The 24,933-nt window shown below is 44.6% G+C and overlaps 1 protein-coding gene and 1 non-coding gene across 43 annotated transcripts in view; one reads left to right on the forward strand and one right to left on the reverse strand.

Moving 5' to 3' along the window:
- The window catches only part of CDK12 (cyclin dependent kinase 12), a 106,194-nt gene that overhangs the window by 10,360 nt on the left and 70,901 nt on the right, over window positions 1–24,933 (forward strand). For all 42 annotated transcript variants that reach the window (XM_063656851.1, XM_054457241.2, XM_063656854.1 and 39 more), the window contains exons 3-5: window positions 18,622–18,798; window positions 20,846–20,985; window positions 22,616–22,786. In XM_063656851.1, coding sequence (XP_063512921.1) covers window positions 18,622–18,798; window positions 20,846–20,985; window positions 22,616–22,786 — 488 coding nt within the window. The remainder of the gene's footprint in view (window positions 1–18,621; window positions 18,799–20,845; window positions 20,986–22,615; window positions 22,787–24,933) is intronic.
- LOC129018454 (U6 spliceosomal RNA) lies at window positions 10,592–10,694 on the reverse strand. Its single transcript, XR_008495282.1, has one exon. It is a non-coding gene; the product is annotated as a U6 spliceosomal RNA (small nuclear RNA).

Raw genomic sequence — 24,933 nt, forward strand, 5'->3', positions numbered from 1 at the left:
CCTCATGGTTTTATGAACAGGAAATGTCTTTGATATTTTCAGTGGGAAAGTCTGTATTTATGACATTATTACTCGGGAAGAGAGAATTAGAATTTGAGGCCTGGTTAACCTATTTTATCATTAAGTTTATTTTATTTATTTTATTATTTTTTTTATTTTGAGACATGGTCTTGCTCTGTCGCCCAGGCTGTAATGCAGTGGCGTCATCTCGGCTTACTGCAACATCTGCCTCCCGGGTTCAAGTGATTTTCCCACCTCAGCCTCCGCAGCAGCTGGGACTGCAGGCATGCACCACCATGCCTGGCTAATTTTTGTATTTTTAGTAGAGATGGGGTGTCACCATGTTGGCCGTGCTGGTCTGGAACTCCTGACCTCAAGTGATTTTCCTGCCTTGGCCTGCCAAAGTGCTGGGATTACAGGCATGAGCCACCATCCCTAGCCTAAGTTTATTGATAATGCTAATTTTGATTAAAATGTAAAAAAAATCGAGTTTTTCCCTTAAATTTTTGTTGAAAATATTAATACCTATAGAACAATTAAAAGAATAATAGGCTGGATGCAGTGGCTCATGCCTGTAATCCCAGCACTTTGGGAGGCTGAGGCAGGCAGATCACCTGAGGTCAGGAGTTCAAGACCAGGCTGGCCAACATGGTGAACCCCCATCTCTACTAAAAATACGAAAATTAGCTGGGCGTGGTGGTGGGCCCCTGTAATCCCAGCTACTTGAGAGGCTGAGGCAGGAGAATTGCTTGAACCCAGGATACGGAGTTTGCAGCAAGCCAAGATCGCATATTGCCGTATTTGCTTTAACTGTGGATATCATGACACTTTACTTCTAAATACTTCAGTGTGTCTCTCCTAATAATAACGTTGTTCTATATAATTACAATATCTTCATCACCCTGAAAAATTTAACATTGACTTAGTAACATCAATAGTTATATAAATAACATGCTGTCGGCCAGGTGCGGTGGCTCACGCCTGTAATCCCAGCACTTTGGGAGGCCAAGGTGGGTGGATCATGAGGTCAGGAGATCAAGACCATCCTGGCTAACACGGTGAAACCCCGCCTCTACTAAAGATATAAAAAATTAGCTGGGCATAGTGGCAGGCGCCTGTAGTCCCAGCTACTCGGGAGGCTGAGGCAGGAGAATGGCGTGAACCTGGGAGGCGGAGGTTGCAGTAAGTCAAGATCGCGCCACTGCACTCCAGTCTGGGCGATAGAGCGAGACTCCGTCTCAAAAAAAAAAAAAAAAAAAGCTATCAATAATCATAATATTTAACCAATTAGTCCCAGTAGCCCCTAAAATGTCTTTATTGTTGGTTTTTGTTTTCAGTTGGAATTCAAAATAACTCACAAAATGTCTTTTATAGCCGGGTTTGTTTTTTCTCTTCCGATCCAGGGTGCAAACTAGGATTATTTTGAAAAGGGCTGCTTTTTAAAAAAAAAAAAAAATTATTCCATAAAAAGTAAAAGAATAATATGTAAAGTATTTGCTAATTAGAATATAATTCACAATGGGATGATGGGAAGAGCTTTAATTTTAATGATTCCTCTGAATATTGAGAACTGAAATGACTTTGAAGCATGAATCTAATTGTATAGAAGGCGTTAACAAAAATACTTCAAGGCTGGGCTTGGTGGCTCACGCCTGTAATTTCAGCACTCTGGGAAGCCGAGGTAGATAAGATCACTTGAACCCAGGAGTTCAAGACCAGCCTGGCCAACATGATGGAACCCCATCTCTACTAAAAAAATACAAAAAATTAGCCAGGCGTGGCCAGGTGCGGTGGTTCACGCCTTTAATCCCAGCACTTTGGGAGGCCAAGGCGGTCGAATCACGAGGTCAGTAGTTCAAGACCAGCCTGATATGGTGAAACCCTGTCTCTACTAAAAATATAAAAATTAGCTGGGCATGGTGGCAGTTGCCTGTAGTCCCAGCTACTCGAGAGGCTGAGGCAGAAGAACTACTTGAACCCAGGAGGTGGAGGTTGCAGTGAGCTGAGATCATGCCACTATACTCTAGCCTGGGCAACAGAGCCAGACTCCGTTTCAAAAAAAAAAAAAAGAGAAAAATTAGCCAGGCGCCTGTAATCCCAGCTACTCAGAAGGCTGAAGTGGGAGGGTCGCTTGAACTCAGGAGGCAGAGGCTGCAGTGAGCCGAGGTCATGCCACTGCACTCCAGCCTGGGTGACAGAGCGAAACTCTGTCTCAAAACAATATATATGTATTTCTTTAATATCTTGACAGGACTCACTAGGCAAGTACCACCAAACACACTTGTTTTAGCAGTGACATGTGATGGCAGTCTTTGTGTTGCAATTTGCTTATTCTACTGTGATATTGTGCTCTTTGGGATGTGAATTGCATTTATTGAAAGAAACTTCATTGTAAGCACAAAATTAAGTGCCACTGATCTTGCATCCTAGCCTAATTCCCAAGCCTTCATTCCTTTCAAGGTGATAGTTGTGATTTTATTTCATTTTATTTTGAGACAGGATCTGGCTCTGTCCCCCAGGCTGGAGTGCAGTGGTGCGATCTGGGCTTATTGCAACTCTGCCTCCCAGACTCAAGTGATCCTCCCACCTCAGCTTCCTGACTAGTTGGGATTACAGGTGCATGCCACTACACCCGGCTAATTTATTTTTTGTAGACATGGGGTTACATCATGTTGCCCAGGTTGGTCTCGAGCTCCTGGACTCAAGTGATCCGCTTGCTTTGGCCTTCCAAAGTGTTGGGATTACAGTCATGAACCACCACTCCCGGCCAATATTGGTCATTTGAATGATGATACATTGCAGCCCTCTGGGTGAGAAAGTGTTTTTTCGTACCCTCTGTTCTTTAAAGAAGATGCAAGTACAGTAAATGGAAAGGGGGAGAAAAACTATTTTAAGGAATGGCTCCATCACTATTTATAGAAAGAAATATGATGTTTCCTTTTTTTTTTTTTTTTTTTTTTGGCGTGACCAGACTGCTAAAATCTGATTTTTTATTTTTTATTTTTTTGAGATGAAGTCTCTTTCTGTTGCCCAGGCTAGAGTGCAATGGCGCGATCTCAGCTCACTGCAGCCTTTGCCTCCTGGGTTCAAGTGATTCTCCTGCCTCAGCTCCTCTGAGTAGCTGAGATTACAGGCATGTGCCACCATGCCTGGCTAATTTTTTTATTTTTAGTAGAGACAGGGTTTCAGCATGTTGGCCAGGCTGGTCTCGAACTCCTGACCTTAAATGATTCTCCCACCTGGGCCTTCCAAAGTGCTGGGATTACAGGCATGGGCCACTGCACCCAACCCAAAATGTGATTTTAAAGAAAAATTCCATGTACTCTTTCTAACATTAATAGGTATTTATGGACTGAGCTTTGTGGATGTAATCCCAGTACTTTGGGAGGCCACAGTGGGAGGACTGTTTAAGGCCAGGAGTTCAAAACCAGCCTGGACAACAACATAGTGAGACCCCATCTCTATAAAACATTTAAAAATTAGTTGGATGTGGTGGCAGGTACCTTTAGCCCTAGCTACTTGGGAGGCTGAGGCAGGAGGATCACTTAAGCCCAGGAGTTCAAGGCTGTGGTGAACTATATGATTGGGCTGCTGTACGCCAGCTTGTGTGAAAGAGACCCTGTCTCTAAAAATAAAATTTTAATTAAAAAAAAGGTAATAACAAATTCTGCCACGTGATGAGAATTACAGAAGAGAAGAAGAGAACCTGAAATTTTTTTTTTTTTTTTGAGACGGTGTCTCACACTGTTGTCCAGGCTGGAGTGCAGTGGCGATCTTGGCTCACTGCAAACTCCACCTCCCAGGTTCAAGCGATTCTTCTACCTTAGCCTCCCCAGTGGCTAGGATTACAGGTGCCCGCCACCACGCCCAGCTAATTTTTTGTATTTTTAATAGAGACGTGGTTTCACCATGTTGGCCAGGCTGGTCTCGAACTCCTGACCTCATGATTCGCCCGCCTAGGCCTCCCAAAGTACTGAGATTACAGGTGTGAGCCACCGTGCCAGGAACAGAACCTCAAATTTATGTGGAAAAAATTAACTTGAGGTCTAAAATATAGATAGATACAAGCCATAGATAAAAAGATAAAAGCCATATTTTTATGGTTTTTGTTGGAAAAGGAAATAGTTGAGCATTGTCCAAAGGGACCCTGGCCCTTTAGCTATAGGAACCTCATTTCAATACTTGTTTACATAGTGGCTAGAATATTAATGTGGGTAAGAATCTTGATTTTTTTTTTTTTTTTTTTTTTTTTTTTACTTCAGAAAAATGTTGAGGAAACAAAAAGAATCTTGATGATTTTTTTTTTTTTTTTTGAGACAGATTCTCTCTCCATAGCCAGGCTGGAGTGCAGTGGCAAGATCTCGGCTCACTGCAACTTCCCAGGGTTCAAGCGATTCTCCTGCCTCAGCCTCCCGAGTAGTTGGGACCACAGGCATGTGCCACCACACCCAGCTAATTTTTGTATTTTTAGTAGAGGTGGGGTTTCACCATATTTCTCCTGGATGGTCTCGATGTCTTGATCTCGTGATCTGTCCGCCTCAGCCTCCCAAAGTACTGAGATTACTGGCATGAACCCCCGTGCCCCAGCTATTTATTATTTTATTTATTTATTTTTTGAGATGGGATTTTTGCCCTTGTTGTCCAGGCTGGAGTACAGTGACGTGATCTCGGCTGCATCCGCCTCCCGGGTTCAAGCAATTCTCCTGCCTCAGCCTCCCAAGTAGCTGGGATTGCAGGCACCTGCCACCACACTCAACTAATTTTGTATTTTTAGTAAAGAATGGGTTTCACCCTGTTGGCCAGGCTGGTCAGGAACTCCTGACCTCAGGTGATCTACCTGCCTTGGCCCCACAAAGTGCAGAGATTACAAGCATGAGCCACCATGCCTGCCATTTTTTTTTTTTTTTTTTGAGACAGAGTTCTGCTCTGTCGCCCAGGCTGGAGTGTACTGGGGCAATCTAAGCTCACTGCAACCTCCGCTTCCCAAGTTCAAGCGATTCTCCTACCTTAGCCTCCTGAGTAGCTGGGATTACAGGTGCCCACCACCACGCCTGGCTAATTTGTGTATTTTTATTAGAGATGGGATTTCACCATGTTGGTTACGAACTCCTGACCTTAAATGATCCACCTACCTCGGGCTTCCAACATGCCGGAATTACAGGCATGAACCACCAGGCCCAGCCCTAATCTAATTATTATTATTTTTTGAGACAGTCTCACTCTGTTGCCCAGGCTGGAGTGCAGTGGCACCATCTTGGCTCACCACAACCTCCACCACCAGGGTTCAAGCGATTCTCCTGCCTCAGCCTCCTGAGTAGGTGGGACTACAGGTGTGTGCCACCATGTCTGGCTAATTTTTGTAGTGTTTTTGTTTTTGTTTTTGTTTTAGATGGAGTCTGGAGTCTCACTCTGTTGCCCAGGCTGGAGTGAGTCTCACCCTGTTGCCCAGGCTGGAGTGTAGTGGCGTGATCTCGGCTCACCATAACCTCCACCTCCTGGGTTCAAGCGATTTTCCTGCCTCAGCCTCCCAAGTAGCTGGGACTACAGGCGCATGCCACCATGCCCAGCTAATTTTTTTGTATTTTTAGTACAGACGGGGTTTCACTATGTTGGTCAGGCTGGTCTCGAACTCCTGACCTCAGGTGATCCACCCGCCTTGGCCTCCCAAAGTGCTGGGATTACAGACGTGAGCCACTGTGCCCAGCTAATTTTTGTATTTTTATTTTTATTTATTTATTATTTATTTTTTTATTTTTTTGAGTCAGAGTCTCACTCTGTTGCCCAGGCTGGAGTGCAGTGGCTCGATCTTGGCTCACTGCAAGCTCCACCTCCTGGGTTCATGCCATTCTCCTGCCTCAGCCTCCCGAGTAGCTGGGACTACAGGTGCCTGCCACCACGCCCAGCTAATTTTTTGTATTTTTTAGTAGAGATGGGGTTTTGCCGTGTTAGCCAGGATGATCTCAATCTCCTGACCTCGTGATCAGCCCACCTCAGCCTCCCAAAGTGCTGGGATTACAGATGTGAGCCACTACACCCCACCTATTTTTGTATTTTTAGTAGGGACGGGGTTTCACTACATTGACCAGGCTGGTCTTGAACTCCTGAGTTCGGGGTCTGCCTGCCTTGGCCTCACAAAGTGCTGGGATTACAGGCATGAGCCACTGCACCGGGCCCATCTAATTATTTTTAAACATGATTTTTTTTTTTTAGCCATCTCCTCCTCCACCTCTTTTTTTTTTTTTTTTTTTAGAGGAGATGGGGTCTTGCTGTGTTGCCCAGGTTTGTCCCAAACTCCTCAACTCATGTGATCCTTCCACCTTGGCATCCCTAAATGCTGGCATTACATGTGTGAGCTGCTGAGTTTGGCCATGATTTTTTTTTTTTTGAGATGGATTCCTGCTGTCACCCAAGCTGGAGTGCGGTGGCTCAATCTCAGCTCACTGCAACTTCTGCCTCTGGGGTTCACATGACTCTCCTGCCTCAGCCTCCCCAGTAGCTGGGACTACAGGCGCATGCCACCATACCCGGAAAATTTTTTTGTATTTTTAGTAGAGACAGGGTTTCATCATGTCAGCCAGGCTGCTCCCGAACTCCTGACCTTAGGTGATCCACCTGCCTTGGCCTCCCATAGTGCTGGGATTGGAAGCATGAGCCAACGCGCCCAGCCCTGGCCATGATTATTATCAGTATTCTACATATAAATAAATTATTAAAGGTAGAAAAACAGAAATAGGCCAGGTGCTGTGGCTCACTCCTATAATCCCAGCCTTTTGAGAGGCCAAGGCAAGAGGATTCTTTGAGCCCATGTGTTTTAGGCTACATAGCCAAACCCTGTTTCTACCATTAAACAAGAAAAGGCATGATAGCAGGCACCTGTGGTCTGAGCTACTTGGGAGACTGAGGTGAAATGATTACTGGAGCCTGGAAGGTCGGAGCTACAGTGAGCCATGATCGCACCACTGCACTCTAGCCTGGATAACAGTGAGATGTTGTATCAAAGAAAAGGAGATGAGGATGTCTTCCATTATCAATTTTATTTTTTTATTTTAAATTCATGATGTGTTTCTGTTTCTATTTTGTATGTGTGCATGTGCTGCTATATCCATGTACCAGCTGCTCCATATCCATGTACCAGCTGCTCCTATCTCTGACATGAAAAGTAATTTTTACATAGGAAAGCTTTTTAGAAAGAAATCTAATGGCCAGTTGCGGTGGCTCACACCTGTAATTCCAGCACTTTGGAAGGCTGAGGCGGGTGGATCACGAGGTCAGGAGATCGAGACCATCCTGGCTAACACGATGAAACCTCGTCTCTACTAAAAATAGAAAAAATTAGCCGGGCATGGTGGCAGGCCCCTGTAGTCCCAGCAACTCAGGAGGCTGAGGCAGCAGAATGGCATGAGCCCGGGAGGCGGAGCTTGCCGTGAGCCGAGATCGTGCCACTGCACTCCAGCCTGGGCGACAAGCGAGACTCCGTCTCAAAAAAAAAAAAATCTAAAAGTTTCGTAAGGAGCTCACTTATATTCTCTGTTTTATCTCTCACTTGAGACTGCAGCAGCATCAATGTTGAGAATGTGACTTACACATCATTTTATTACCTACAGTACCTTGTGGGTAGAATACAGAATGCAATTAGTAATGTTGGTTATTTTAATTGATGGGTAAATAAAACTTCTAATGGAGCCAGGATCAGGGCTTGTGTGAAATGACAGTGGACTTGTAAAAGAAGTCAGTGTGCACATAAAGAACATAAAGCTTACATTAGAGGATTTGTCTGTTTTTTTTGTCTTGTTTTGTTTTGTTTTTTTCCCCTGAGACAGTCTTGCTCTGTCACCCAGGCTAGAATGCAGTGGCATGATCTCGGCTCACTGTAATCTCCGCCTTTCGGGTTCAAGCAATTCTCCTGCCTCAGCCTCCCAAGTAGCTGAGACTATAGGTGCTCACCACTATGCCTGGCTAATTTTTGTATTTTTAGTAGAGACAGGGTCTCCCCATGTTGGCCAGGTTGGTCTGAAATTCCTGACCTCAGGTGCTCCACCCACCTTGGCCTCCCAAAGTCCTGGGATTACAGGCGTGAGTCACTGCACCAGCTTTTTTTTTTTTCTTTAAGACAGAGTTTTGCTCTTGTTGCCCAGGCTGGAGTGCAATGACGTGATCTCGGCTGACTGCAACCTCCACTTCCTGGGTTCAAGCGATTTTCCTGCCTCAGCCGCCTGAGTAGCTGGGATTATAGGCCCCCGACATCATGCCTAGCTAATTTTTATATTTTTAGTAGAGACGGGGTTTTACCATCTTTCCCAGGCTGGTTGCAATCTCCTGACTTCATGTGATCCACTCATCTGGGCCTCCCAAAGTGCTGGGATATAGGCGCGAGCCACCGTGTCCAGCCTAGAGGATTTAGTGTCATTTTGGGAGAAGAATGAAACTTTACTTTTTTTTTTTTTGAGACAGAGTCTTACTTTGTTGTCCAGGCTGGAGTGCAGTGGCGTGATCTTGGCTCACTGTAACCTCCATCTCCATCTCTGAATCCCAAGCGATTCTCCTGCCTCACCCTCCCAAGTAGCTAGCATTACAGGCATGTACCACCATGCCCAGCTAGTTTTTTTTTTTTTTTTTTTTTTGAGACAGAGTTTTGCTAGTTGCCCAGGCTGGAGTGCAATGGTGCGATCTCAGCTCACTGCAACCTCTGCCTCCTGGGTTCTAACGATCCACCTTCCTTAGTCTCCCAAGTAGTTGGAATTCCAACTAATTTTTTGTATGTGTAGTAGAGAGGGGGTTTCACCATGTTGGCCAGGCTGATCTCAAACCTCTGACCTCAAGTGATCCACCTGCCTTGGCCTCCCAAAGTGCTGGGATTACAGGTGTGAGCCAGCACGCCCAGCCGAAACTTTTCTTTTCTTTCAAGCATGTATTTTGAGTAGGAGTGTACTAGCTCAGGTATCAAATGCAAGAGTGAATTTAGGTAATGGTATTTCAAAAGCCTTTCTCATTTGTGGTCTATAATTCTTGATTTCAAGAAGCAAGGCAGCCCACGTCCAACATAGTACAATCTACATGACCATAGTTATTAATGGATATATTTCTGCCTTAAGTAGATCATCTGTATACTTTTCTTAGAAATTTCAGTTAACCAGCCGGGAGTGGTGGATCACGCCTGTAATCCCAGCACTTTGGGAGGCCGAGGCCGGCGGATCACCTGTGGTCAGGAGTTCGAGACCAGCCTGGCCAACATGGAGAAACCCCGTCTCTACTAAAAGTACAAAATTAGCAGGGTTTGGTGGTGCATGCCTGTAATCCCAGCTACTTGGGAGGCTGAGGCAGGAGAATCCCTTGAACTTGGGGGGCGGAGGTTGCGGTGAGCCGAGATCACGCCATTGCACTCCAGCCTGGGCAACAAGAGGGAAACTCCGTCTCAAAAAAAAAAAAAAAAAAAAGAAAAGAAATTTCAGTTAACCATATAGAATTTTTAAAGTCTTCTTTTCTTCTTTCTCTTTTTTTTTTTTTTGTGACAGAATCTCTCTGTCACCCAGGCTGGGGTACACTGGGGTGATCTTGCCTCACTGCAATCTCCACTTCCTGGCCTCAGCCTCCTGAGTAGCTGGGACTACAAGCACAAGCCATGCCCGGCTGGTTTTTTTTTTTACATTTTTGGTAGAGACCAAGTTTTGCCATTTGCACAGGCTGGTCTCGAACTCCTGAGCTCAAGCAGTCTGCCCACCTTGGTCTTCCAAAGTGCTGGAATTACATGTGTGAGCCACTGCGCCCAGCGCTTCTGTGCTCGCTCTCTCTCTCTCTGTCTTTCTCTCTCTCTCTCTTTTCTTTTCTTTTTTCTTTTTTTGACAAAGTCTCGTCCTGTTGCCCAGGCTGGACTGCAATGGCACTATCTTGGCTCACTGCAACCTCCGCCTCCCGGGTTCAAGCGATTCTCCTGCCTCACCCTCCCAAGTAGCTGGGATTACAGGCAAGCGCCACCACGCCTGGCTAATTTTTTGTGTCTTTAGTAGAGATGGGGTTTCACCAGGTTGGCCAGGCTGGTCTCAAACTCCTGACCTTATGATCTGCCCGCCTTGGCCTCCCAAAGTGCTGGGATTACAGGCGTGAGCCACCGCGCCTGGCTTGCTGTTTTTTTTTTTTTTAAACAGAGTTTCGCTTTTTTTTGCCCAGGCTGGTGTGTAGTGGTGTGATCTCCACTCATTGCAACCTCCACCTCCTGGGTTCAACCAATTCTCCTGCCTCAGCCTCCTGAGTAGCTGGATTACAGGCGTGTGCCACCACACCCTGCTAATTTTGTGTTTTTGATAGAGATGGGGTTTCACCATTTTGGCCAAGGTGGCCTTGAACCCCTGACCTCAGGTGATCCACCCGCCTCGGCCTCTCAAAGTGCTAGGATTACTGGCTTGAGCTACCGCACCTGGCCTTGCTCTGTTTTTCTAATAGCCTTGTTCATTTGGAGCGTACTGAACTTCAGGGGAGTCTACATTATTTTTAAAGGCTGTATCTCTATAAGTTCAGTAAACTCTAAATGAACCAGGATTTTCCTAGTAGAATGGGATGCTTGGTTTCCATTTTTTATGTACTTAACTAAACTTTTTTTTTTAGGGAACACTTCACGAATTTGTGTCATCTTTGTGCAGGGGCCATAATAATCTTTTCTGTATTGTTCCAGTTTTAGTGTATGTGCCGCCGAAGTGAACAATCAACTACATTTTTTTTTTTTTTTGAGGCAGAGTCTCTCTCTGTCACCCAGGCTGGAGTGCAGTGGTATGAACTCAGCTCACTGCAACCTACGCCTCCCAGGTTCAAACAACTCTTGTGCCTTAGCCTCCCAAGTAGCTGGGATTACAGGCATAAGCCACCATGCTTGGCTGACCTTTGTATTTTTAGTAGAGAGGGGTTATGCCATATTGGCCAGGCTGGTATCTAACTCCTGGCCTCAAACAATCCACCTGCCTCAGCCTTTCAAAGTGCTGGGATTACAGGTGAGAGCCACTATGCCTGCCTCAACTAAATTTTTTTTTTTTTTTTGCAACGGAGTCTCACTCTGTCCCCCAGGCTGGAGTGCAGTGGCATGATCTCGGCTCACTACAACCTTCGCCTCCTGGATTTAAGTGATTCTGCTGCCTCAGTCTCCCGAATAGCTGGGATTACAGGCTTGTGCCACCACGCCTGGCTAATTTTTGTATTTTTAGTAGAGACGGGGTTTCACCATGTTGGTCAGGCTGGTCTCGAACTCCTGCCCTCAAGTAATCCACCCGCCTTGGCCTCCCAAAGTGCTGGCATTACAGGCGTGAGCCACCTCACCCTGGCTCAACTAAATTTTTGATAAAAGTTTGTAAATAGTGGTGAAATCACTGTTTCTTTTCTTTTCTTTTGTTTTTTTTTAAGAGACAAGTTTTCCCTTTGTCGCCCATGCTGGAGTTCAGTGGCCTGTGCACGGCTCACGGTAGCCTCTACCTGCTAGGCTGGAGCGATCCTTCCACCTCAACCTCTCAAGTAGCTTGGACTACAGGCACGTGCCATCATGCCTGGCTAATTTTTGTACTTTTTTGTAGAGATGGAGTTTGACTGTGTTGTCCAGGCTAGTAGAACTCCTAGACACAAGCAATACACCTGCCTTGGCCTTCTAAAGTGCTAGGATTACAGGCATGAGCCACCGCGCCTGGTCTGAAATCATGTTTTAAACAACCAACTTCAAGGGGAAGGAGATAAAGGATCATGTTTAAAGTAGTTTACGCTGTTAAAATGGGCAGATTATCTCATTGAAAAATTTAGTGTTTTTTAAACAGTTACAATTTATTTATTTATTTATTTATTTATTTATTTATTGAGGCGGATTCTTACTCTCATGATCCGCCTACCTTGGCCTCCCAAAGTGCTGAGAGTACAGGCGTGAGACACCACCCCTGGCGTAAATATTTATAAATTTTATATTTTTTCTTTTTTTTTGTTTGAGACAGGATCTTGCTCTGTTGCCCAGGCTGGAGTGCAGTGGCACGATCTTGGCTCACTGCAACCGCTGCCTCCAGGTTCAAGTGATTCTCATGCCTCAACTTCCCAAGTGGCTGGGATTACAGGCACGAGCTACCACACTTGGCTAAGTTTTTGTATTTTTAGAAGAGACAGGGTTTCACCATGTTGGCCATGCTGGTCTCAAACTCCTGGCCTTAAGTGATATGCCTACCTCGACATTCCAAAGAGCTGGGACTACAGGCCGTAGTCACCGTTCCTGGTCTATATTCTTTTTTTATTAACAGTGTTTTTATTAGAAGTGTTTCCATTACACCCACAGATTCAGTTCTGTCGTCACAGATTCCAAAATACTATTCATATTCTAAAAGTTTGGCAGTCCTAGAGCTTGGTGGGTTTTTAAATTACACATGTATTATGAAACCTAATTACCACATGTGAATTTGTGTATAGGTATAAATGGGGAACTAGGAAATACTGATATAGTTAGGGTACATCAGCGCTTCCTGGTAGTGACTTTTCAAGTAATGACTGTGATGTATAGTATCTGCTCCCCTATGATAGACTCACTTTGCATGTACCACATGTCCTCAACCCTTTATAATACTGAGTGTCCTATGCTAAAGGTGATAATGTTAAGCATTGTAGTTTTGAGGCTGTCATTAAATTTTCAGGGTTTTTAGTACATTGGAATTTATTGAAACAGGATTTGACCTCTATTCAAATTGTATATCCTGAACTGGTAGGACATAACCTATCAAATACTCGTTCTGTCTTGAAATAAACATGCTAAAAATGTAATATTTTAGAAGCAGTATATATTTTTCATACAGGTTCAATATCCCTAATCCAAAAATCTAGAAATCCTCCAAAATCAGGAACATTTTTAGTGCTGACATGATACTCAAAGGAAATGCTCATTGGAGCATTTCAGTATTCAGATTTTTGCATTGAATATGCTCATCCAGTATAATGCAAATAATCCAAAATCTAAAAATTTAAAAAATTTGAAACACTCAGGCCGGGCACGGTGGCTCACGCCTGTAATCCCAGCACTTTGGGAGGCCGAGGCGGGCGGATCACGAGGTCAGGAGATCGAGACCATCCTGGCTAACATGGTGAAACCCCGTCTCTACTAAAAATACAAAAAATTAGCCAGGCGTGATGGTGGGCGCCTGTGGTCCCAGCTACTCAGGAGGCTGAGGCAGGAGAATGGAGTGAACCCGGGAGGCGGAGCTTGCAGTGAGCCGAGATCACGCTGCTGCACTCCAGCCTGGGCGACAGAGCGAGACTCTGTCTCAAAAAAAAAAAAAAAAAAAAAATTCAAACACTCTGGTTTGAGGCATTGTGGATAAGAGAGTACTTAACCTGTATTAATACTTTATTTGAGCTCATAAAGGAAACATTGGAGAAAACAAAAATATGAAACACAGACTGGCTGGGCATGGTGGCTGATGCCTGTGATCCCAGCACTTTAGGAGGCCAAGCTGGAGGATTGCTTCAGGTAGGAGTTTGAGACCAGAGCCTAGGCATCTCTTTTTTTTTTTTTGGGAAACAGAGTCTCACTCTGTTGCCAGGCTGGAGTGCAGTGGCTCTATCTCGGCTCACTAATCTCCACCTCCCAGGTTCAGGTGATTCCCCTGCCTCAGCCTCCTGAGTAGCTGGGACTACAGGTGGGTGCCACCATGCCTGGCTAATTTTTTTTGTATTTTGGTAGAGACAGGGTTTCACCATGTTTGCCAGGATGGTCTTGATCTCCTGACCTCGTGATCCCCCAGCCTCAGCCCCCTAAAGTGCTGAGATTATAAGCATGAGCCACTGTGCCTGGCCCCTGTCTCTTAAAAAAAAAAAAGCAGCTGTGGTGGTATGCACTTGTAGTCTCAGCTGCTTGGAATGTTGTGGTGGGTAGATCACTTGAGCCTCGAGGCCGCAGTCAGCTATGATTGCACCACTACAGTCCAGCTTTAGTGACACAGCAAGATCCTGTCTCCAAACAGACAAAAAACTATAAACTGAATTTATTTGAAATGATGATGAGATAATTAAAATACCTTAATTTTTCTTTTTCTTTTTTTTTTTTTTTTTTTTTGAGACAGAGTCTTGCTCTGTCGCCCAGGCTGGAGTGCAGTGGGGTGATCTTGGCTCACTGCAACCTCTGCCTCCTGGGTTGAAGCGATTCTCCTTCCTCAGCTTTCCAAGTAGCTGGGATTTCAGGAGTGCACCACCATGCCCAGCTAATTTTTGTACTTTTAGTAGAGATGCGGTTTCACCATGTTGGCTAGGCTGGTCTTGAACTCCTGACTTCAGGTGATCCGCCCGCTTGGCCTCCCAAAGTGGTGGGATTACAGGCATGAGCCACTGCACCCTGCTTCTTCTTTTTTTTTTTTTTTCTGTGAAACAGAGTCTTGCTCTGTCACTTAGACTGGAGTGCAGTGGCGCAATCATGGCTTACTGCAACCTTGACCTCCTTCCCTGGCTCAAGTGATCCTCTCGCCTCAGCCTCGATAGTAGCTGGGACCAGAAGTGCATGCCACCACTCCCAGCTAACTTTGTTTATTTTTTTTTAGAGATAAGGTCTCACTGTGTTGCTCAGGCTGGTCCTGAACTCCTGGGCTCAAGCAATCTTCCTGCCTTGGCCCCCAAAGTAGTGGGATTACAGGCATGAGTCACCATGCTCAGCCTGATTTTTTTTGTTCTTCTAGTGAAGCCAAACCAAGAAGAAATCTATTTTGAATAATGAGGAATTGAGATTTGTAAAGAATATCCCGACAGTGGTTGAGAAATTACAAGTTTTTTTTCCCTGAACATCTTAAAAATTAGAGTAATTTAAAAAATCTATATGGGTGGGGCGCGGTGGCTCATGTCTGTAATCCCAGCACTTTGAGAGGCTGAGGTGGGCAGATCATGAGGTCGGGAGTTCGAGTCCAGCCTGGCCAATATGGTGAAACCCCGTCTCTACTAAAAATACAAAAAACTAGCCGGGCGTGGTGGCACACGCCTGTAGTCCCAGCTACTTGGGAGGCTGAGGTAGGAGAATCACTTGAACCCAGGAGGCAGAGGTTGCAGTGAGCCAAGATTGCACCACTGTACTCCAACCTGGGCGATAGAGGGAGACTCCATCTCAAAACAAAAGAATCTATATTACATTGTGACTCAAAGAGTTTTCTGGTAATAAGTTTTGTTCCTAGGATGGAAAAATCTGAGTGCAGATTATAATAATATTGCGTGTTCATCTCTCCCAGTATTTCAACAGAAAGTTTCAGATGATCATTATCTACTCCATTGACTATCCCAGTTCTGGTTGATGTGGTACAAACTAACCTATATTGTATTGTTCTGTCTGATTTACAAGGGATTAAAACGATAAAAATTGGCAGGAGTCAATAGCTGTTGAGATTTATGTTCTTATATTTAGACTAAATGACATTCTTTTATGGAAAATTCACACACAAGGGGCAACAGTATTCTTTAAAAAGATACATTGCAAGAGATAGATCTTTGTGGTCTAGGAAATATTCATGCAAAGCACCAATATTTTCCTTTATAACTACCTGTCATAAAAATAGAGAAAATTGCCTGTGGTTAAGGTTCTCAGATCTTTTTCAACCATCTGATACTGTGAAGGAATAGAGAAGACCTATCTGGCCTGATTTTATCTGTAGACGTGAGTTAGTCTGTTGTACTATAGATGTCTTATTTTTTCTGAGGATATGCATGACACAATTTTTTTTTTTTTTTTTTTTTTTTTTTTTTTTGAGATAGAGTCTTGCCCTGTCACCCAGGCTGGAGTGCAGTGGCACGATCTCGGCTTACTGCAACCTTGACCTCCCCAGTTCAAGTGATTTTGATGCCTCACAAGTAGCTGGAACTACAGGCACATGCCACCATGCCCAGCTAATTTTTGTATCTTTATTTAATAGAGATGAGGTTTCACTATGTTGGCCAGGTTGGTCTTGAACTCCTGGGCTCAACTGATCCGCCTGCCTTGGCCTCCCAAAGTGTTGGGATTATAGGTGTGAGCCACCAAACCTGGCTCTTGGCACAAAATTTGTCTACCACTTATTGATAAATTGAGATAGGCAAAAAATTGTATCTGGGCCATACGTGGTAGGAGGCGAGGCAAGAGGATCACTTGGGGAGGTCCAGGATTTTGTGACTAGCCTGGACAATATGGCGAGACCTTGTCTCTACAAAAAATTTTAAGAATTAGCTGGGTGTGTTGGTGTGTGCCGTGGTCCCAGCTTCTTAGGAGGCTAAGGTGGGAGTGTTGCTTGAGTCCGGGAAATTGAGGCTGCAGTGAGCCATGATTGTGTCATTGCATTCCAGCCTGGGCAACAAAGTGAGTCCCTGTCTCAAAAAAAAAAAAAAAAAAAAGATTGAAAACTGACTTTTCTGATCTATTCCTGGAAACGTATCTTTCTACAAAACCCCACTGACTACTATAATTTGCTGATTATTGTGAGAGGCTTCTGCCACCAGGTGCCTTAATAATTCTGAAATAGTTGCTTGGACCCTTTTTCTTTAGATTTTTAGTTTGATGATTGTCTATTTTGGCTGGTCAGAGAGGCTTGCCTTCTGCTTTGAAGTGAACGGAATGATTCAGTATATTTTTTATTAGTTTTGACTTAACAACTTAGCTATATTTCTATTTTTGTAAATATCTTCGACAATTTATATTTCTTACAGGCAAAGCATTCTAAAATACTATTTCTTTTTTCCAAGATTTTTGCACCTCTTTAGCGATAGAGTAGTATTAAACTATTGAGCTCTTCTTGTTTGTTAAATCTTTGCTGAAATGTAGAGTAAATTCGATGAACTCCACGAGTTGCAGTGATACTTTGTGAATTTAAGATAATTACTTCCTGCATTTTATTTCTATTTTTAAATTTTTTATTTTTCGAGACAGAGCTGCCCTTTGTTGCCCAGGGTGGAGTGCAATGGCATGGTGATGGCTCACTGGGCTCAAATGATGCTCCCACCTCAGGACTGCCGGTCACCATCTGCCCCTAAGTAGCTGGAACCACACACTTATACCACCATGCCCAGCTAATTATTTTTGAGACAGAGTCTGGAGTGCAGTCATGCGATCTCGGCTCACTGCAACCTCCTCCTCCTAGGCTCAAGCAATTCTCCTGCCTCAGCCTCTCGAGTAGCTGGAATTACAACACCACACCCAGTTAATTTTTTTTTTTTTTTGAGATGGAGTCTCACTCTGTCTCTCCGGCTGCAGTGCAGTGGCGTGATCTCAGCTCACTGCAACCTCCACTCCTGGGGTTCAAGCAATTCTCCTGCCTCAGCCTCCTGAGTAGCTGGGAGTACAGGTGCACCCAGCTAAATTTTGTATTTTAATAGAGATGGGGTTTCACTGTGTTGCCCAGGCTGGTCTCGAACTCCTGAGTTCAGGCAGTCTGCCCACCTTGGCCTCCCAAAGTGCTAAGATTACAGGCGTGAGCCACCGTGCCTGGCCAATTTCTATATTTTTAGTAGAGACAGGGTTTCACCAGGCTGGCCAGGCTAGTCTTCAACTCTTGACCTCAAGTGATCTGCCCGCCTCAGCCTCCCAAAGTGCTGGGATTACAGGCATGAGTACTGTGCCCATTCTAATTTTTTTTTTTTTTTTTGAGACAGTGTTTCACACTGTTGCCTGGGCTGGAGTGCAGTGGCACGATCTTGGCTCACTGGAACAATTTAAGCGATTCTCCTGCCTCAGCCTCCTGAGTAGCTGGGATTACAGGCACTTGCTACCACACCTGGCTAATTTTTTGTAGTTTTAGTAGAGATGGGGTTTCCCTATGTTGGCCAGGCTGGTCTTGAACTTTTGACCTCGTGATTTGCCCGCCTCAGCCTCCCAAAGTGCTGGGATTACAGGCTTGAGCCACCGTGCCCGGCCTAATTTTTTTTTTTTTTTTTTTAATTTTTTGTAGCGATGGGGTCTCACTGTGTTTTCCAGGGTGGTCTCAAACTCCTGGCCTCAAGCAATCCTCTTGCCTCAGCCTCCCAAAGTGCTGGGATCACAGGGGTGAGCCGCCATGCCCAAGTGAATTTTATTTCATCTCAATAAAACTCCAAATAAAATCTTAGGAACGATATATTAAGAGTTTGATAAAGGGAACTGCAAGTAATATCACAAATATTTCATTGTTTTTAAAATATACTATAGATTTCTTTTTATAAAATTTATCTCAGCCAGGCACGGTGGCTCACGCCTGTAATCCCAGCATTTTGGGAGGCCGAGGCGGGTGGATCATTTGAGACCAGGAGTTCAAGGCCAGCCTGGTAAACATGGTGAAACTCCGTCTCTACTAAAAATACAAAAATTAGTCTGGCATGGTGGCACACGCCTGTAATCCCAGCTACTTGGGAAGCTGAGGTAGGAGAGTCGCTTGAACCCAGGAGGCAGAGGTTGTAGTGAGCTAAGATCACGCTACTGCATTCCAGCCTGGGTGACAGAGTGATACTCTGTCTCAAAAAAAAGAAAAAAATTAAGTATCTTTAGTTGTGATAAATTATATTTTTTTATGTTATATTACAGGTTTTTTTCCTTAAAAATGAGATCTTTCTAACCTTTTCGTAACCAGGCATTATGATCTTTGAAAATTTTTATTTGCGTATCTTTAATTGTAATTTTGTCATCTCTTCTCCTTTATTGTTTAGTCCAAAAGAAACTCTTCCTTCAAAACCTGTGAAGAAAGAGAAGGAACAGAGGACACGTCACTTACTCACAGACCTTCCTCTCCCTCCTGAGCTCCCTGGTGGAGATCTGTCTCCCCCAGACTCTCCAGAACCAAAGGCAATCACACCACCTCAGCAACCATATAAAAAGAGACCAAAGTGAGTTTTTGGAGGAATCTGTCTTTCATGATAGTTTTCTCCCTTCCTTTTGAACTAAATCTCTCATGTTTCTTCTATAACCCATACCAGTAAGATCATAGAAGTTTGGTCCCAAAGTATTTTTTTATTTTATTTTAATGGATAAAAGCCTTTCTTAGAGACTCAGGTCATTCATCTGTGCTCTCAGATACCCAGCTATGTTTTTAGAACAACAGAAAATTCCCAAATCCAGATATACTATGAATGTTTATCTCATTATGTCTTTTTTATTCATAATATTTAGAGTACTAAGGAAGAATAAAAGCTTTTTAAATTCAGGATGTGTCAATCATGTACACATTAATCAAAAATTAATAGATATGGGGTTTTTTTTCCTGAAAGCATATAAATTGTCATGCCATAAATAGAGTATAAATCTGGGTCTAATCTTCTGATTGTTAGCATTTCTCTCTTAATAATAAAAATAGGTATCATTTATTGAGCACGTATTATTGTCGTAGTTTTATATATATATATATTTTTGAGACAGAGTTGCGTTCTTTGTTGCCCAGGCTGGAGTGCAGTGATGCTATCTCTGCTTACCGCGACTTCGGCTTCCCAGTTCAAGCGATTCTCCTGCCTCAGCCTCCCGAGTAGCTGGGATTACAGGCATATGCCACCACGCCAGGCTAATTTTTGTATTTTTGGTAGAGATGGGGTTTCACCATGTTGGCCAGGCTGGTCTCGAACTCCTGACCTCAGGTAATCCACCGCCTTGGCCTCCCAAAGTGCTGGAATTACAAGCGTGAGCCACCGCGTCCGGCCTTATATTTTCATAGCAGCCTTAGCATGTAGCGATTAATTTCCCATTTTATAATTGAAGCCATACCTGAGAGAGGTCAGAAAGCAAGCAACTAATCTATTATTTCAGTTTATGTCTTCCTAAAGCTGTAGCCCTGTGTCTTAGCCACTGTGAGAGACTGTTTATGTATTTTTTTTTTTTTTTTTTTTTTTTGAGACAGAGTCTCACTCTGTCACCCAGGCTGGAGGCGCCTGCCACCATGCCTGGCTGTGTCTTTATATATTTCATATCATTTCATTTCTGACTTTTTAGTAAAAAATGTATAGAAGATACAGGAGTGGCTGGACGCGGTGGCTCACGCTTGTAATCCCAGCACTTTGGGAGGCCGAGGCGGGGGTGGATCATGAGGTCAAGAGATCGAGACCATCTTGGCCAACATGGTGAAACCCCGTCTCTACTGAAAATACAAAAATTAGCTGGGCGTGGTGGCACCTGCCTGTAGAGTACTAAAAAAAAAAAAAAAAAAAAAAGATACAGGAGTTAGTGAAATCATCATAAAAGAATCCTTTTTTCTTTGACTAGATTTCATTTTCTTTTCTTTTCTTTTCTTTTTTTTTTTTTTTTTTTTGAGTCGGAGTCTCGCTCTGCTGCCCAGGCTGGAGTGCAATGGCGTGACCTTGGCTCACTGCTACCTCCGCCTCCTGGGTTCAAGTGATTCTCCTGCCTCAGCCTCCTGAGTAGCTGGGACTACAGGCGCCTGCCACCACGCCCGGCTAATTTTTTGTATATTTAGTAGAGACGGGGTTTCACCGTGTTAGCCAGGATGGTCTCGATCTCCTGACCTCGTGATCCGCCTGCCTCGGCCTCCCAAAGTGCTGGGGTTACAGGCACGAGCCACTGCGCCCAGCCAATTTCATTTTCTTTTTTTTTCTTCTTTTTGAGAGGGTGTCTTGCTCTGTCGCCCAGGCTGGAGTGCAGTGGCGCATTCTTGGCTCACTGCAAGTTCTGCCTCCCGGGTTCACGCCATTCTCCTGCCTCAGCCTCCTGAGTAGCTGGGACTACAGGCGCCCGCTACCACGCCTGGCTAATTTTTTGTATTTTTTTTTAGTAAAGACGGGGTTTCACAGTGTTAGCCAGGATAGTCTCGATCTCCTGACCTCGTGATCCGCCGGTCTTGGCCTCCCAAAGTGCTGGGATTACAGGCATGAGCCACCGCGCCCGGCCTTCATTTTCTTAAATAACTATTTTGTTGTTTTTACATTTTAGAATTTGTTGTCCTCGTTATGGAGAAAGAAGACAAACAGAAAGCGACTGGGGGAAACGCTGTGTGGACAAGTTTGACATTATTGGGATTATTGGAGAAGGAACCTATGGCCAAGTATATAAAGCCAAGGACAAAGACACAGGTAAATATTGCCACAAAATTTTAGATGTCAGAATGTTAACAATTTAGCAATACTAATATCTTAAGTGGATTTAGCAAAAGTAAATTCTGAGGTGTTTTTTTTTTGTTTTTTCTTGTTTTTTTTTTTGAGACGGAGTCTTGCTCCCCAGGCTGGAGTGCAGTGGTGCGATCTCGACTCACTGCAAGCTCCGCCTCCCGGGTTCACACCATTCTCCTGCCTCAGCCTCCCGAGTAACTGGGATTACAGACCGTGCGCAACCACACTCGACTAATTTTTGTTTTTTTTTAGTAGAAACAGGGTTTCACTATGTCGTCCAGGCTGGTCTTGAACTCCTGACCTCAAGCAATCTGCCCGCCTCGGCCTCCCAAAATGCTGGGATTATAGATGTGAGCCACAGTGCCGGGCCTTTTTTTATTTTTATTTTTTGAGACGGGGTCTTGCGCTGTCATCCAGGCTGGAGTGCAGTGAGTGGATCAATCTCTGCTCACTGCAGGCTCCGCCTCCTGGGTTCAAGCGATGCCTCTGCATCAGCCTCTCGAGTAGCTGGGGTTACAGGCATGCACCACCGCGTCCAGCTAACTTCTGTATTTTTAGTAGAGATGGGGTTTTACCATGTTGGCCAGGCAGTCTTGAACTCCAGGCTGGTCTCGAACTCTTAACCTGAAATATCCACCCACCTCAGCCTCCCAAAGTGCTGGGATTACAGGCGTGAGCCACCACGCCTGGCCAAATTTTTAGTTCTAATTTTGTCTCCAAAAGTTATTGAGTAGATCAAAGGTTTCCAAACAAATACTATAATTATAACTTTTAAAACTCTCCAGCTGGGTGTGGTGACTCATGCCTGTAATTTCAGCCCTTTGGGAGGTCAGGTGGGCAGATCACGAGGTCAGGAGATTGAGACCATCCTGGCTAACATAGTGAAACCCCATTTCTACTAAAAATAGAAAAAATTAGCCAGGCTTGGTGCCACACACCTGTAGTCCCAGCTACTCAGGAGGCGGAGGCAGGAGAATCACTTGAACCTAGTAGGCGGAGGTTGCAATGAGCGGAGATCGCGCCAGTGTGCTGCAGCCTGAGTTGACAGAGCAAAACTCCATCTCAAAAACAAAAAATCCATGTCTTAAGAAAAAAATTAAAGCCAGGAAAGGGAACATAGAATTTCCTTTTTTGTTTTTTTATTGAGAAGGAGTCTCACTCTGTCACCCAGGGTGGAGTGCAATGATGCAATCTCAGCTCACTGCAACCTCTGCTCACCGCAACCTCTGCTTCCCGGATTCAAGCGATTCTCGTGTCTCAGCCTCCTGAGTAGCTGGGATTACAGGCATCCACCACCATGCCCAGCTAATTTTTGTATTTTAGTAGAGACGGAGTTTCACCACGTTGGCTAGGCTGGTCTCGAATTCCTAACCTCAGGTGATCCGCCGGCCTTGGCCTCCCAAAGTGTTGGGATTACAGGTGTGAGCCAGTGCGCCCAGCCTAGAGTTTACTTTTTAAAGATGTATAAGTATCTCATGTGTAAGCATTAAAGTAAGCACTAAGTTTGTCTTCCAGAGCAAGGGCATATATTGCTGGTTCACAATAGTGGCCAAAAATGCTCATTGATAATAACAGTTTACATTTGTTTTGGCAGGAGAACTAGTGGCTCTGAAGAAGGTGAGACTAGACAATGAGAAAGAGGGCTTCCCAATCACAGCCATTCGTGAAATCAAAATCCTTCGTCAGTTAATCCACCGAAGTGTTGTTAACATGAAGGAAATTGTCACAGATAAACAAGATGCACTGGATTTCAAGAAGGACAAAGGTACTAGCAAAGAATCACATTTTTACAGGGTAGACTGGTCCAATCTTTGCCTTTCTTTTTTTTTTTCTTTTTCTTTTTTTTTTTTTTTTTGTGAGACTGAGTCTCGCTCTGTTGCCCAGGCTGAAGTGCAGTGGCGCGATTTCAGGTCACTGCAAGCTCCGCCTCCCGGGATCACGCCATTCTCCTGCCTCACTGTCCCGAGTAGCTGGGGCTACAGGCGCCCGCCACCACACCCGGCTAATTTTTTGTATTTTTTTAGTAGAGACGGAGTTTCACCGTGTTAGCCAAGATGGTCTCGATCTCCTGACCTCGTGGTCCGCCCGCCTGGGCCTCCCAAAGTGCTGGGATTACAGGCATGAGCCACCGCGCCTGGCCCTTTCTTTCTTATTTATCTATTTATTTTGAGACAGAGTCTCGCACTGTCACCCAGGCTGGATTGCAGTCCTGCGATGTTGGCTCACTGCAACCTCTGCCTCTCGGGTTTAAGTGATTCTTGTGCCTCAGCCCCCAAGTAGCTGGGATTTCAGGCATGAGCCATCATTCCGGGCTTATTTTTGTATATTTAGTGGAGAGGAGGTTTCGCTATGTTGGTCGAGCTGGTCTCAAACTCCTGACCCCAAGTCATCCGCCTGCCTCGGCCCCTCAAAGTGGTGGGATTACAGGAGTGAGCTACCATGACTGGCCTCATGTGTTTTTGTTTTTGTTTTTAATTATAAAATAATAAGTGAATGAATGGATATGATGCATGTATGCCTTTGGTGGAAAAACTGAAAATATAGAAGAAGAAGAAAAAGAAGTAGTGGCCGGGCGCAGTGGCTCACGCCTGTAATCCCAGCACTTTGGGAGGCCAAGGTGGGCGGATCACAAGGTCAGGAGATCAAGACCATCCTGGCTAACACGGTGAAACCCCGACTCTACTAAAAAAAAACAAAAAAAATTAGCCGGGCATGGTGGTGGGCGCCTGTAGTACCAGCTACTCAGGAGGCTGAGGCAGGAGAATGGTGTGAACCTGGGAAGTGGAGCTTGCAGTGAGCTGAGATCGTGCCACTGCACTCCAGCCTCAGCAATAGAGCGAGACTCCTCCTCAAAAAAAAAAAAAAAAAAAAGATGGTAGTAATTTATCTCTCACTTCCTCCCAATATACTACCATCCATCCATGGAAAACCACTGAAGTATTAATACATTTTGGTATATTTGCTTTTAGTTGTTTTTGTTTTTGTTTTTTTTGAGACAGAGTCTCACTCTCTCACCCAGGCTGGAGTGCATTGGCTCGATCTTGGCTCACTGCAACCTCCACCTCCCAGGTTCAAGTGATTCTCCTGCCTCAGCCTCCTGGGTAGCTGGGATTACAGGCACGTGCCACCACTCCCGGCTAATTTTTATAATTTTAGTAGAGACCAGGTTTCACCATGTTGGCCAGGCTGGTTTCGAACTCCTGACCTCAGGCAGTCACCCACCTCAGCCTGCCAAAGACCTGGGATGACAAGGGTGAGCCACCACACTCAGCCCCACTTTTAGTACTTTATGCCATATCTACTGTATTTATTTTAACAAAGCTAAGATTAAAGGTTATTTCGTGTTGTATCACTTGTCATAAGCAATTTCTCATATCATTAACAAATTTTAATATTTATGCATAAACATAGGTGAACCCAAATTTACCAGTCCCTGTTGAGCAATTAGTTGCCAATTTTCAGTTTAAAAAAAAATAATAGGCCAGGCGCAGTGGCTCACCCCTGTAATCCCAGCACTTTGGGAGGCCGAGTCGGGTTGATCACCTGAGGTCAGGAGTTCGAGACCGGCCTGGCCAAGATGGTGAAACCCTATCTCTACTAAAAATACGGTAATTAGCTGGGCATGGTGGCTAGCGCCTGTAATCTTCAGCTACTTGGGAGGCTGAGGCAGGAGAATCACTTGAACCTGGTAGGCGGAGGTTGCAGTGAGTGGAGATCACGCCATTGCACTCCAGCCTGGGTGACAAGAGCAAAACTCTGTCTCAAAAAAAACCCCCAAAAACAAAAAACATAATAGCAATGCCTTGAGTATCTTTCTGCATAAATCTTTGTATTATGATTTATTTTCATTGTATAGCATTTTTGATACAGAGTTATTTGGTCAAATGGATTTTCATATTTAATGTCAGATTC

The sequence above is a fragment of the Pongo pygmaeus genome, chromosome 19 (genome assembly GCF_028885625.2).
Source record: "Pongo pygmaeus isolate AG05252 chromosome 19, NHGRI_mPonPyg2-v2.0_pri, whole genome shotgun sequence".
In the NCBI taxonomy this organism is placed as follows: Eukaryota; Metazoa; Chordata; class Mammalia; order Primates; family Hominidae; genus Pongo; species Pongo pygmaeus.